Source organism: Sardina pilchardus, chromosome 9 (genome assembly GCF_963854185.1).
Source record: "Sardina pilchardus chromosome 9, fSarPil1.1, whole genome shotgun sequence".
NCBI classification, from domain to species: domain Eukaryota; kingdom Metazoa; phylum Chordata; class Actinopteri; order Clupeiformes; family Clupeidae; genus Sardina; species Sardina pilchardus.
The window spans coordinates 34,744,956-34,759,037 of NC_085002.1; the positions used below are offsets into that span (position 1 = coordinate 34,744,956).

The 14,082-nt window shown below is 39.0% G+C and overlaps 1 protein-coding gene across 1 annotated transcript in view; it reads left to right on the forward strand.

The window, feature by feature from the left end:
- Positions 1-14,082, forward strand: part of dock3 (dedicator of cytokinesis 3) — a 597,933-nt gene that overhangs the window by 254,448 nt on the left and 329,403 nt on the right. The window contains exon 23 of the mRNA XM_062544851.1: positions 11,830-12,000. Within this exon, the coding sequence (XP_062400835.1) occupies positions 11,830-12,000 (171 nt within the window). The remainder of the gene's footprint in view (positions 1-11,829; positions 12,001-14,082) is intronic.

Below are 14,082 nucleotides of genomic sequence, written 5' to 3' on the forward strand. Positions count from 1 at the left end.
CAACAATAACAATCATGCAACAATACGACCATGCAACCAAGCAACCATGCAACATACAACCATGTAACCATGCAACAAAGTAGTGATGGGACACTTGACACCGAGGCACCGAAGCTTGTATCACTTCCACGAAGCAAATTGTTTCGAAACAGTGTATTGGAGCTTGTATCAAGCTGGCATAAGCATGCGACTGATGACGTGTGAAGCTTTGAACGTCACCGACAGGTTTTGTTGGATTCGAAAGTTTGCCCCACAGAAGCTACACTAGCCCAAGCCTACTCTGTATTAGCCTACTGCTCTAATTTAACAAAACCTGTGTTACGTGTCTTTAAGTTACTCAGCAATCATTGTTACTAAAGAAGTTTCGAAATCAAATGTGTTTTTGTGGCATAACACATTTCCACCAAGGTGCATCTCTCTGGGATTGAACCTTTAGCATCGGATTGACAGCCCTCTTTGTTACCTTGACTCCACCGAAATTTCATGGATTTTACGAAGTTCGTGAGATACTTTTTTCTAATAATGACCCTTTTAGTTCTATCCTATAACAGACTGTAATGCGTCTTGGTTATGAGTAGGCAATGGCAGTTTATTGTATAAGGCCTAAACTTTATTTATTGAAGGAAATCGATATTGCAATTTGCTATAGGCAGTAAGTAGGAGGCTGCATTTCTTGTTGCAGTTGGTTAAAACTGAACACGCATAAATTCAAACGCTGAACATATGATATTCAAACATAATACCCTAGTTCTAATTAATGTATGTCATTCCCAGTCATCACACGCCATGCATGTGTACATCTGTCTCTTCTGCTGTGCCTCGTTCGGCTGCGTCGAGTTCATAGTGCTGTCATTTCTGCTGACCACCAGATGTCACTGTGTTGTCTTCGATGCTTCAATGCTTCGGATCATTTTGCGATACAATCAGGAAGAAGCTTCACAAGGCTTTGTTCGCCCATCACTACAACAAAGCAACAAAGCAACAAAGCAACAAAGCAACCGCAATCCAACAACACAACCAACAACTGTCTGAAACAGAAGAGGGGAAAATCTGCAGGGAAGAGGGCAGACAGGTTCTTATCCACTGCCTGGTTGTCTCTTCAGCCAATGGGAGCACACTTCCAATAACGATCCCAATCACCTTCAACATGTGACCTTATTTGGAAGATTGGAAGAGCAGAGAGAGAGACACAAGAGAACACAGCACAGCATGCAACATAGACAACATGCAACATAGATGCAACATAGCATAACCTCAGTCCAAACAGATACAGCATGGATGTAACATTTAACAATTTATGTAATTAAACATAAAAAATAAATATATACATCTGAGGATGTAACAATATGTGCAATGTATATATTATAATAAAAGCAGAAATAAATATGGATATTCAGTATGAACCATATAGACAGATATGTACATTATAGCTATGTGCAGCATTGTAACAATACCATTGTAGTGCAGAAATAGTAATATTGGAAGTCACGTGGGATCGTGAAACGAGATGGACGTGTAAGGGAGCTGCTCCATAAAACCCCCCAAAATAAATCGATAGTCTACAATTTCGTAAAGTAAATGCATTGAATGCGGGACTACCACTACGAGTTTAATGAGGGATAGTTTGGTGAAGTAAAAATAAGTGATTATGAGTGCAACATCGAAAACACGTAATGCTAAGCAGGGTGCTAGCCATACTTGCGCTCATGGCTCTGCCAAAGACTCTGTTCTGCCCGCGGAGTTGCTTGCGGATACGGTCAAGGCACCCCCTGGATTTGCCGAATTGCAAGCAGCACTTCAAAAAGCAATGGAGGAGATGGCCCGATTCAGTGGAAATTTGGCAACCTTGCAGGCAGACGTGACAAGTGTCAAGACTAGTCAAGGTAAAATGAAGACTGATGTGGCATCTATTTTTCAGCGATTGAGCGAGGCTGAGGGCACCGCCGTCACGTCATCCGCTATTGAAAGTATTACGGTTCCCCATTGACTCCCATTGATTCCGATTGACCATTTCAAAGGAAAACGTCAATTATGTGCAGAAACAAACGCCGCTGACATATGACAGTAACCATTTCACTTTGATAATAACCTACATTTTTGTCCGACATAATACAGCAAGAATTTCAAAATGTTATCGACGCAACGTGGAGAAACTTAAGGGAGAACAAAAACATTACATCCGTGACCCATGTTCAATGGAATTCCCCATTGACCCTGGGTCACGAAAAATGGCAGCCGTTATTTCTTGAATGTCAGAGTAATGACATTCAAAATGGTACCTTAATAATACACCACCATTCATAAAGTAACGAAGTATGAAAAGAAAAACACAATTTATCACATAGATCACCCAACCGACTTTGTGCCAATTTTCTACGGCGCAGCTTTTATAATCAGGATAATGGGTGTGAAATATTCCTTAACCACTAGATGGCGGCATGGCACAGCGCACTTTGCATGACACAGCAACCATGACACAGGAAGTAAAGTGCTGTGTCATGGTTGCTGTCATGCAGAGTGCACTGTGCCATGCCGCCATCTAAAGACCTTAGCACGCTCCTGCGTCTGCGTCATGGGCACACGGCACTGGTGAGCACGTGACGAGAATTGCGTCATTTTTACGGCATGCTGTTGTTTTTGTTTTGAGTCGACCAAAATGTAAGACCGCGCGTCTCTTTCACACGTAGACTGCGCATGTGTGAAACGGAACTGCTGTAAAGACGCCGCTCCAGTAGGTGGAGCACGTACAGAAATAACGCTTAAAACGCAGCAAACAGAGACGGAAGAACACTTAAAATGGCGTTTCCTACACGCTAACGTTGTTATATGGAGACAAAACATTAGTCTTTGAGTATTTTAATAGTCAGTTGTAAACAAAGACCTCCTATGTAATCCAAGTTGTGTAAATGGACTGAAATTCGCTCTAAATATATACTTTTATCGATCTTTTATACTTTTAGCATCTCTATGGGATTTCTCATACACATTAGCCATAAGCTAACCCATTAGTTTAGCTGTAACTTGGAATGCTAGCCTACGCGTGGTGTGCTGTGCCTGTTCTGGTGGATGATAAATGGAGAGATGTGAAGAACCAACTCATCAAACTTTTCAGCAGACATGAGAAAGTACTCGTGGTGCTTATCCTCATCTAACAGCTGCATCTTTTGTATATTTAAGTGTGGAACACTCCTTCCCTGGCTCTTCCTTAGTTCAGTGGTCGCACATCCCAGAGTATCCCAGTTAATTCATAGTGCCCAGGCGCTAGCCTTGATCGGCTGGCGCGCATTCAGGACACAGACATTGGAGTATGCCTCTTATACGCGTCTAAAATGACGCACGTCAAACGTCCAGTGCCGCGTGACGCAGGCGCAGGAGCGTGCTAAGGCCTTAAGGGGGAGGGAAAGCAAGGGTGTAAAGGTGGGTTTTGAGCCTTGATTTAAAAGTAGAGATGGAGGGGGCATCATGTATTATGTGGTGGCAATTGGTTCCACAAATGTGGAGCCGCAACAGCAAAGGCCCTGTCACCTTTTTGTATCTAAACAACGATGTCCACCAAATTCTCTCTCATATTGCTCATCATAATCACTTTAAACTATTGGCTAAATATATCGAACCCAAACTCAAATTATTATGGACGGCTATGTCATAAAGCGTTTCTGCCCCATTGAAAGGAAAAAGCTTAACGTGGTTTAATGCAACTAAACAACGATCACCAAATTTCTCTCTCATTATTTCTGATAAGCACATCAAACTATCAAAAACTCGGACCCAAACTCCATGGACGTTATCTGACATAAGCATATGCCTACAAAGGAAAGTTCTCCGCGCTTCGGTTGTGCGACAATCTGGTGCAACCAGGATGAACTATGCTGAACAACTTATGTATAGGCTACGACTCTGATGAAGACGTTTGTAATGTCGAAACGTTAGTCAATGTTTTGCACCTTTTAAATACAAAAGAAGACATCTGCGTTGCACCGGCATTCCCCTTCTTTTCATACAAAAAGGCTGAACGTGGAATAAGTTTGGAAAACAACGACCAATGATAACCACATTTCTCTCTTATAGGCTATTACTTCTCATAAGCACATAAAACTCTCAAAATATTGAATCCAAATTCCAATCATTATGGACGTTATCTTAATTTTCACGTTAAGCTTTTCATGTTAAGAGTTTTAGAATGTCCCGGCAATGTAGCCGATTTCACAGCGCAGCAGGGCGCGGGGTTAAATGTAACATGCACTTTTTATGTAGGTGTAACACGCACAAGCCTTCTTAAACTGCATGCTTTAGAAAGTTGACGTAATGGAAATGTAGGCCTACAAAATAACTAGCCTACTTTTTGGCTGGCAAAGGCATCCCCGTTTAGCTAATTGTCCTAAACATTGCGTTCGTTTTTTGTGACTTAGCCTATGAATCATATCCATGATAAGTTGAGCAGACACTGCTGTTTCGTTGAAAGAAGGTAGGCCTAATAAGCATTTCTCTCCCTCTCCATTGACCAGAGTGTTTTTCTGGCATGAGACAAACCTGCATGTTATTAGGGCGGTCTTATGTTGCCCCCCTGCGGTTGCAGTTTTAATTACAAAGTCCCGAACCTTCGGGATTCCCGATGTGCGGGAAAGAAAGGAGCATTCTCAACCCGTACCATCTGTAAAAGTGGAATGAAAGGTTGTATTTTCTAATTATATTTCCTAATGGGAGCATGTATAAACAGAATAGGACTGGACCCAGGATGGACCCCTGGGGGACACCACAGGAAAGAGGGGCTGAGGATGAAGAGTGCTGCCCTATAGATACTGAAAAGGATCTATGGGTGAGGTAGGAGGAGAACCACTGCAGAGCAGAGTCCCTAATACCAACCCACTGATGGAGACGGCCTAGAAGAGTGGGGTGGTCTACGGTGTCAAATGCAGCACTGAGGTCTAGTAGGACTAGGATAGCATTATCACCTGTGTCAAGTGTGATGAACGTGTGATCTGTCATTTGAAACTTTCAGCAAAGCTGTTTCAGTGCTGTGGCGTGCTTTAACCCTTTGTGGACGGCCCATTGAAATATGGTTCGATTTCGAACCATGACGTGTTCGCCGTGTTTGAATCACGCATTTAACCTCACCGATGAAAAAAACTATGTAGATACGTTGTCAACAGCTAGCCAATCACTGTCAAGTAGTTTAGTTCGTTTTGATAGCCTATTGGCTTAGTTTTATGTCATTTTACATCTTGTGATTGCCCCGCCTCCGATACTTCCGCGTTCGGCTCATTCGCGGCTGTTCAATGAATAAACATGTCGGACAATACATATCGACAAGTCCGTTTTTCAGCTGCTGAGGTGGCAGAAATGTGTTGTCAACACATAAATGATGACAATAGCAGTGAAGACAGTGAAATAGGTGGCTTATCTAGTGGAAAAGAGTACAAGTTGGACTGAATTGGATGAAGACTTTCGTGACTCTGACTCCGACGACGACTAGCTGCTACGGCGACGACAACAACGTGAGTAAACAATAAAGTTATTGAAACTCAATATTGTATTTTACTACTACTTACACTACTTACAGCTTCATAAAACATTATATTTTCGTGTGATAATCTACTTTAATAATCTACTCTCTAATCTGCTTTATCTACTCGCGGGTAAATTATTCGCTCTTTGCCAACATTGTAGTGTTGCTAGCATATTCTATGGGCATGTCTGGATGAAGAGCTGAATATATGATGGAAGGAATAAATAAATATCAGTGTTACTCGTTCTGTTTAGTTCCAGAAATGTCTATTTGTGCTCCCTATAAGAAAGTAATGGCATATAAGAAAGGCATGCCTAGTAGGCCTAAGTAGCAACCTTCTCTGACTGAAAGTAGCCTTGACCTAGGTGTTGAACATTGAACTTTTTTTTTTTTTTCTCAACTTCTAGACAGAAAGCCTAATGACATTTAGTAAGCAACCTTTCTGCTACAACCTTTTCTGACTGAATCTAGCTTTGACCTAGGTTGTAAACAACTTACTTTTTTTTCAATCTCAACTTCTAGAAAGAAAAAAATGACATGTAGTCAGTAGCAACTTTTCTGCTACAACCTTTTCTGACTGAAATTAGCCTTGACCTAGGTTGTGAACAACTTGTCTTGTTTTTTTTTTTTTATCTCAACTTTTAGAACTCAACATTCTCCTGGTTCTGCCACCGACTCAGAGGAGGATGACCCTGACCCTTGAACCTGAAAGGACCAGAAGGAATGCCAGAGCGACCGTGCCCAGGGAGAGCTGCACATCCAGTGAATCAACCTGTTGTCCAGACATATAGCTATGATGATCCAGACATGCTCAACCAGTTGCCATCTGTCCGTCCTGTACGCCAGCCTGGCGTTCACCTAGATGTACAAGTAACACGAGGTACCATGACCAAAGCCATAGATTTTTAAAAACGTTTTTCTACAGATGCCCTCCTGCTACAAATGCACCTACACAAATGCTTATGCCTGGGAGGAAATCCTCAGAAAGCCCTATTATGGTGGCACAGATGGTACAAGGAAAGAAACCAGTCCAGATGAATTGGCACGACTGATTGCCCTTGTAATGTTTTGTGGCCTTGTCCCAGTCAGTTCTTTTTACAGATACTGGAGCCCCAAAACCATGTACCATGGCCTGTGGGCACGCAGCATAATGTCAAGAGACCGGTTCAAAGCATTGATGCCAATGCTCCATGTTGTAGATACTGGTGCTGAAGATGAGCGTGATAAACTGTGCAAAATCACTGGCCTGTTAGAGACTTTCAAGGTGACGTGTAGTAAAGCACTTTACCAACCATTCCAGCATGTTGCTGTGGAATGGTGAAATCAAAACATAGTTTATGCTTCTATACAAAACCCTGGGGAATTTGTCACTGATCATATTCCTTGGGTACTGTTTATAGTGATTGACAAGAGATTATTGTTTATTGCACATGAAAGCAGGAGGCACTTTCCATTACCATTGATCTGACATTGAGTGTTCATTCACTATTGATTGTTTATTGGAAATGCACTTACCAATGAATTTACATTTATTGTTGACCATAAATAAGATTTTTTTTTAGATTTTATTGATTGACTGTTCATAACATGCTTTTTCATCCTAAACAAGAAGCACTTTTTTAGTTGATGGTTGACTTTTTGTCCATTGCTGCTTATGTTTATTGATTGTTATTTTTCGTGATTTGATAAGTGCATTTCTTTATTGAGTTACCACATCTAAAAAAAAATGACTGAAGCAATATGATTTGTAATAATTTATGTTTGCAAATAAATCAACTAAATACAATCAAAATAGATGTTGGGTGTTGTGGTGGTTTCCAAAAAAAAGTTAAAATGTACATATTTGGGTTATTTAGGTGCAACTTTTCGTGGGTCACTATAAGGTTAACACTTTCTTTTCCATAAGGATTTGTATTACCTGTCCTAAAGTATAGTGAAACATACCATATATAGCTCTGTCTCAAGTTATTTTGGCCATATATCCATATTTTGACCATTCTGTCTGGATTTTGAGGTCAAATGTCAAATCGGGCAGTGAAGACATTCTACTCTGTAAAGATTCAAAAAATTTCTGCAAACGTACAGGACATAATGAATTGACCATAACTTTTGAGCAGAAAGTGATAAATTGATTCTGTTTTTTTCCTTGAGTAGGGGACAACATTGCTAGTCTGTCATATACTCTAAGTTTTTCTCTATCTACAACAGAAATTAGAGAAAAATAAGATTTATGTTGAAAAACTGAAATTTTCTCTTTTTTTTCGGATTAATTTTGAGCATATTTATACAAATAATTATGCTACCCTCACACATAGTTATTTATGTTTTATACCATTTTGAAGTGCTCTTTCTTCTGATTACAATGGTGTGTATATTTTATCTCTGCCATGTAGTATGGCCACACTGTAAGCTTTTTTGTGCCCCGAGGTCATCATTCTACTATTTTCTGCAAACGTACAGGACATAATGAATTGACCATAACTTTTGAGCAGAAAGTGATAAATTGATTCTGTTTTTTTCCTTGAGTAGGGGACAACATTGCTAGTCTGTAATATATTCTAAGTTTTTCTCTATCTACAACAGAAATTAGAGAAAAATAAGATTTATGTTGAAAAACTGTATTTTTTTTATTTTTTCGGATTAATTATGAGCATATTTTTAGACATAATTATGTTACCCTCACACATATTTATTTATGTTTTATACCATTTTGAAGTGCTCTTTCTTCTGATTACAATGGTGTGTATATTTTATCTCTGCCATGTAGTATGGCCACACAGCAAGCTTTTTTGTGCCACGAGGTCATCAAGTGTGGAAAAAATGGAATGTTCGGGCAGTCAACAAAGGGTTAAAGCCAGACTGAAATGGCTCCATGATATCTGCAGAATTAAGAAAAGGCATTAATTGAGAGAGGACTACTTTTTCTAGTATTTTGGAGATGAATGGTATTTTAGAAATGGAAATGAAGCAAGCAAACGGGTAGCCGACATAGTGCACAAGACAGTTGGCTATATAAGAAAATGCTGTGAGTAGCCTATTTGATAGGCTTACCTAGGTCCAATGGGGTATTCATTTAGTTTATATAATTCATTTGATGTTATGCTCCTGTTTATATGGTTATAATAACAGCATGGGATAGCCTGTCAATAGAAATGTTGGGAGAAAATTTAAGTAGGTTACTAAGAGTGGTGGTATTTGCAAATGTGTAAATCAGTTGTAACAAGTATTAAGTAAGGGGGGTGGGGTGGAATTTGGAGGCATCTGGTTGTTGCGCCTTACGGACCATGTGTGGGTGGGGATATTTCTTCTTTTGATGAAAGAAGTTTTTGGGGACTTGGGTGGGGGGTCTCAGGGGTTGCTCTGAGTGTTCATGATTGTTTTTTTTGTGTTTATTAGGATTAGGTGTTTTGTAGCTTGCACAGCGAAGGTTGTAGATGGGTGTTCTCCTCTTCTAAGGGCACACATTCAAATGATAGAAGCATTACCTAATGGCTAGTTGATAAGATTCATAACATGGAATATAAATGGTTCCCAGAATCCCATAAAAAGAAAAGAAAGAAGTGGTTAAGCTATCTGAAGTCCCATCAAGCAGATATCGCTTTGATTCAGGAGACTCATATGGAAGGTAAAGAAGCGGATAAGCTCAAACGTGATTGGGTAGGGCAGGTATTTCATAGCTCATATAGCAGTAAGAAGAATGGAGTGGCAATACTGGTGCACAAAAGAATTAAACTTAGTCATGGTTAATCAGAAGAAAGATGATGAGGGTAGGATGATTTGTATTCATGCTGCCATTGATGGAGTGAAAATTAATATTTGTAATCTGTATGCTCCAAACAAAGATGATAGTGACTTTTTTTCATATAGTTAATAAGAGTATTGAGGAACTTGAAGAGGCTCAGATGGTGATGGCAGGTGACTTCAATCAAGTACAAGATGTCCATTTAGATCGAACTACATATCATAAATCTGTGCCAAGAGATAGATTAGCTATACAACTAATGATGAAAGACCATGGTCTGATAGATATATGGAGGGTGGTCAATCCTAGAGAAAAAGAATATACTTTTTTTCACACATGCATAAATCATACTCAAGGATAGAGTATTTTCTAGTTTCAAGAAACATGACTGATGTTGTAGCTGATTGTAAGATTGGAGCCATAGCTTTGTCTGACCATGCACCAGTAGAGTTGATTGTGGAGTTTAAATCAAGTAAGCCAACTGGAAGCAGATGGAGACTAAATACGTCCATTCTTCAGGACCCCACATTTAAGGCATCTATGGACATTCCCCTTAAGATGTTTTTTGATCAGAATGTTGGGTCAACAGAGAAGCTTTCAAGTGTATGGGAAGCTTCAAAAGCATTTATAAGGGGCTATTTCATTTCACGGTCCAATTATTTAAAAAGAGTGGCTTATTTGAAGATTAAGGATTTAGAATCTCAGATCAAAAATAAGGAAACCATGTTGTCACAATGTTATAGTGAGCATGGGTTTAAAGAAATATGTAACCTGAAATATCAGCTCAATGAGATTTACAATAAGAAAGCAGAATACGCCCTTTTCTGGTTGAAGTCCAATTTTTATGAGAGTGGTGAGAAAGCTGGTAAGCTGTTGGCCTCACAATTGAAGAGAAAGGATACTAGTCTCTTGATCCCAGCCATCAATAATGACAGAGGGGAGGTGGTAACAGACAATACAGAAATTAATGGCATAGTTAAGAATTTCAACAACAATTTATACAGATCAGAAATGCCTGTTGATAAGGATAGGTATGCAGAATTCTTTTCAAATAGAGATCCCTGTTGTGTCTCAGAGGCAAGTAGATATGATGGATGCGCCTATAGATGAATCAGAGGTTAGAGCCGCAATTCTGTCAATGAAATCTGGAAAGTCACCGGGTCTTGATGGCTTTCCGGAAAGTCCGGAAAGTCTTCTCCTTGGTACATTGTAGATGGTGCTCTTTTCTTTGAAAGCTTTTCATGTGAGCTACAGCTGATATGATGTGCCAAAAACTCTAGTCTAGATTTTTAATGTTTCAACAGAGGAAAAGTTTTTCTTTGCCTCTTTCCCTGCTGGAAAAACAGCCTTGTGGTTTGGTGGTTTGCTGGTTGACCAGTTTGTTTGACCACCCTATCATGGTTGACCAGCTAGACCAGCAAAACATACCTTATACGATGGTGATTCAGCTGGTTTTACTTTGCGTTTGCGTGGTTGCACCAGTTCCAGCTGGTCATTTTAGGTGGTGTTGCTGGTCTGCATTGCTGGTTGAACTGGCCATACTAGCTTAATATGTTGGTCATTATAGCAAACCAGCATTACCATCTTACACCAACAATGTCAAGCTTGGCAAGCTGATCACCAGCATGACCATCCTAAACCAATTGTATCCCTGGCTGGTCACACCCAATCAGGTTATCACAACAAGTGGCCTAATGTAGGCTTACACATTTTCTTTTTTGCATTTCTCTGTCCGCGGAGATGAAGTCAGATTTTGTGTCTTGTGTATATTTATCTGAAATATTTGATTAGTTAGTATGTTTTGGTAGTGGCTTAAGTGGTGAGGGGGGATCCTCTGACATTAAGCTGTGAATGGCTGGCAAGCTACTTATCAGAACATCGTTTTTCCTGTCAGTGGGTCAAAATTCTGTTTTTGTGATGTAACCGTTACATCTCAATTGAAACTAGAGTTTGTACATGGTGATCATCACTGTCTGGCATTCAAAGCCCTCACTCCATCCCTCAAGGCCCACGCTGTTGGCACCTCTACAGTGGCGACTGCATTACCCTGGTAACACTGACAGCCATTCCCTGCCCCCCACATACAGGTACACCCCCCTCACTCACACACACCATCACACCATAACCCCCCTCACATACACACACACACACACACACACACTGCTCATCCCAACCACACACACCATTCCTCCACACTCTATTACTCCTCCCCACACACACAGCAGCCTCCAAACCTCAACCACCATCACTCCCCACCCAAACACACAAAATATCCCCTACCTACACATACTGTACACAGGTATACCCCGCACCCCTACACCCGAATAAACCACGTTTCATATGGATATGGTTGCTTTTTATTTCATTGCTTTTCTGGAACAAATTGGGCATTGTTTTCAATGAGCTGTAAAGGTACCAATACATTTGACCATGACTAGTGATACAGATGTAAAGCAGTCCAGTGGCAGGGCAGTAAATAAAAAAATGGATTCATATTCTTCAGTTGTGTAAGGAACTATTCTGATGTACTACAAGGAATGATTTCTCTAAGAATGCTATTGAAACCTTTCATTTCCACTAGGCTTTGGAGTACCTCTTCAAATTCATTGTGCGGTCACGCATTCTATACTCCCGTGCAACCTGTGGGATGGAGGAGGACCAGTTCCGTGCCAGTATTCAAGAACTTTTTCAGTCTATTCGCTTTGTGCTTAGCCTGGACAGCCGCAGCTCGGAGACTCTAATTTTCACTCAGGTGAGACCCAAATCTTGTGTCAAAATGTCATAGAATATCTGATGTGCTATAATATATTTTATGTGAGAGATATTACCAATTTGTTATTCTACACTTTTTCTACTGTTGTTTTATACTGTACATATTTATTTTGACATCTGAAGGGATTCAATAAATTTTCTGTAACTCTACTGTAGGATAAAAAAGCAATTTGTTTCCTCTACCTCAATGGCATTAAGCCCAAAAATAATTTCCAAACGAAAGTGCTTTGGTAGGATATTTGATTAAGTATATTTCAATTGAAAATGTTCATGCAAGTATATTAAATATTCTCAGGTTAAAATCTGTAAATCTACTATATCCAATATACTATTGTGAGATACTGTACATCTGGAAGTGGACTGCTGAGCAGTCCAACAATGATATCCTTGCAGGCACTGCGCAAACCACAGACCTTTATTTGGGGCAGGCATTTGTATCCGGGCCTTTATTTCTTATGTGGGTGGTTGACATGACATGGCCTTTTTTTGGTCCAGAGTGTCAAACTGAAGTAAAGAAATGTCTAATCTGCAAATAAATGTGGTTATATTGTTCAGAAAAACCTGCTTTATATGAACATATGGACCATTCATGCCAGTCATATTCCTATTTCTCAAAATGTTCAGCCAAACCAGGAAAAGCTCATATGGCGTGACTGTCCCGAGCCCATTTCATAAAGTTTGATTTTGAATAAAAAAAAATCTGATTAATATATTTTCCCATTACTTAAATACAATGAATACTAAAAATGTCTACTTGTAAGTCTGTAGTGTTTAAAGTCCAGGCATAATATTTTTGAACAAGCCATAAACAAAAACATTTTGTCCCAAAAATCAATATCATATGGTGTGACCCTAAATTATGTTTTTTAAATGTGCAATTGTGTGGAGACCTTTAGGGATAGGGGGTCCTTCCTCATTCAGGAAGTATAATAACTTCTCAGAAGGACATTGAACGTTTACGTGTTGAGTTATCTCTCATATTTCTTTCAATAAATCAAGTATTTCCAGCACTCCTATCTCAGTTCCACTTTTCGCTGTCTTTTGGTGTGACCCATTTTTCAGGAAAATTTCAAAAGTAAATAGTTTTTTGGTCAAAATTACCTTTACATCTATGTTACCATGTTAAAGTGAGCATATGATTTTGGTCCTAGCATGTAGCCTCAAGACTCATTGTTCTGCTAAGTGCATGAAACCTCATATGGAGTGACCCCATATCATATGGTGTGATGGGGTTTTGCTGTCACACCATATGATTTATTTGTCACACTATATGATATAATCTGTATTTTCCTACATAAATAATGTTTTTTTCAAAGATATGTTTAATTAATAGTTTAGTGTTATACATATTTTATCATATTTAACATTTTGTTAACATTTATTATTTAATATGTGGCACCTATTACCCAAGTGCTATACAATATCTGGTGGAATTCTGTTTTACAAAGTTCTGAGTTTTTAACAGTGATCCTTTATGTGATATATTTGTCTTAAACTGTGATTTATTGTTTGTGAAATGCATATATTCACATTTTTGCGTCAACAGATTGTTATTTGGTGTAATTTATCATATGGTGTGACAGTCACACCATATGATAAATTACACCAACTGTGACACCATATCATTTGGTGTGACATCAAGAAACATCAAGAAATTATGAAAATAAAAAGGCTTTCGGAGTCTAAATCATACAAATCTGAATGTAACAGATAGGAAATAGGGTCAGCAAACATTGTATGCATTTCATTTCTTTTGTATCAAGATATGTCCAAATTAATATGAAGTTTATTGAAAGATTAGGGACAAATGCCTTACTTTGTGTATTGATGAATAAATATACTGTAAAATATAATACATTTCCACAAGGAAATGCTAGATCTTGATGAAGTAAAGATAGAAGATTATGATACACTGACTCACATAAAAAATATATACCCCATCATAGTTTTACACACAATAACTTTCATGTCACACCATATGATAATTTTAGTCACTAACACAAGACATTAGTGAATAAATATGAATTCCAATACAAATTCTAAAAGATCATACATATTTTGG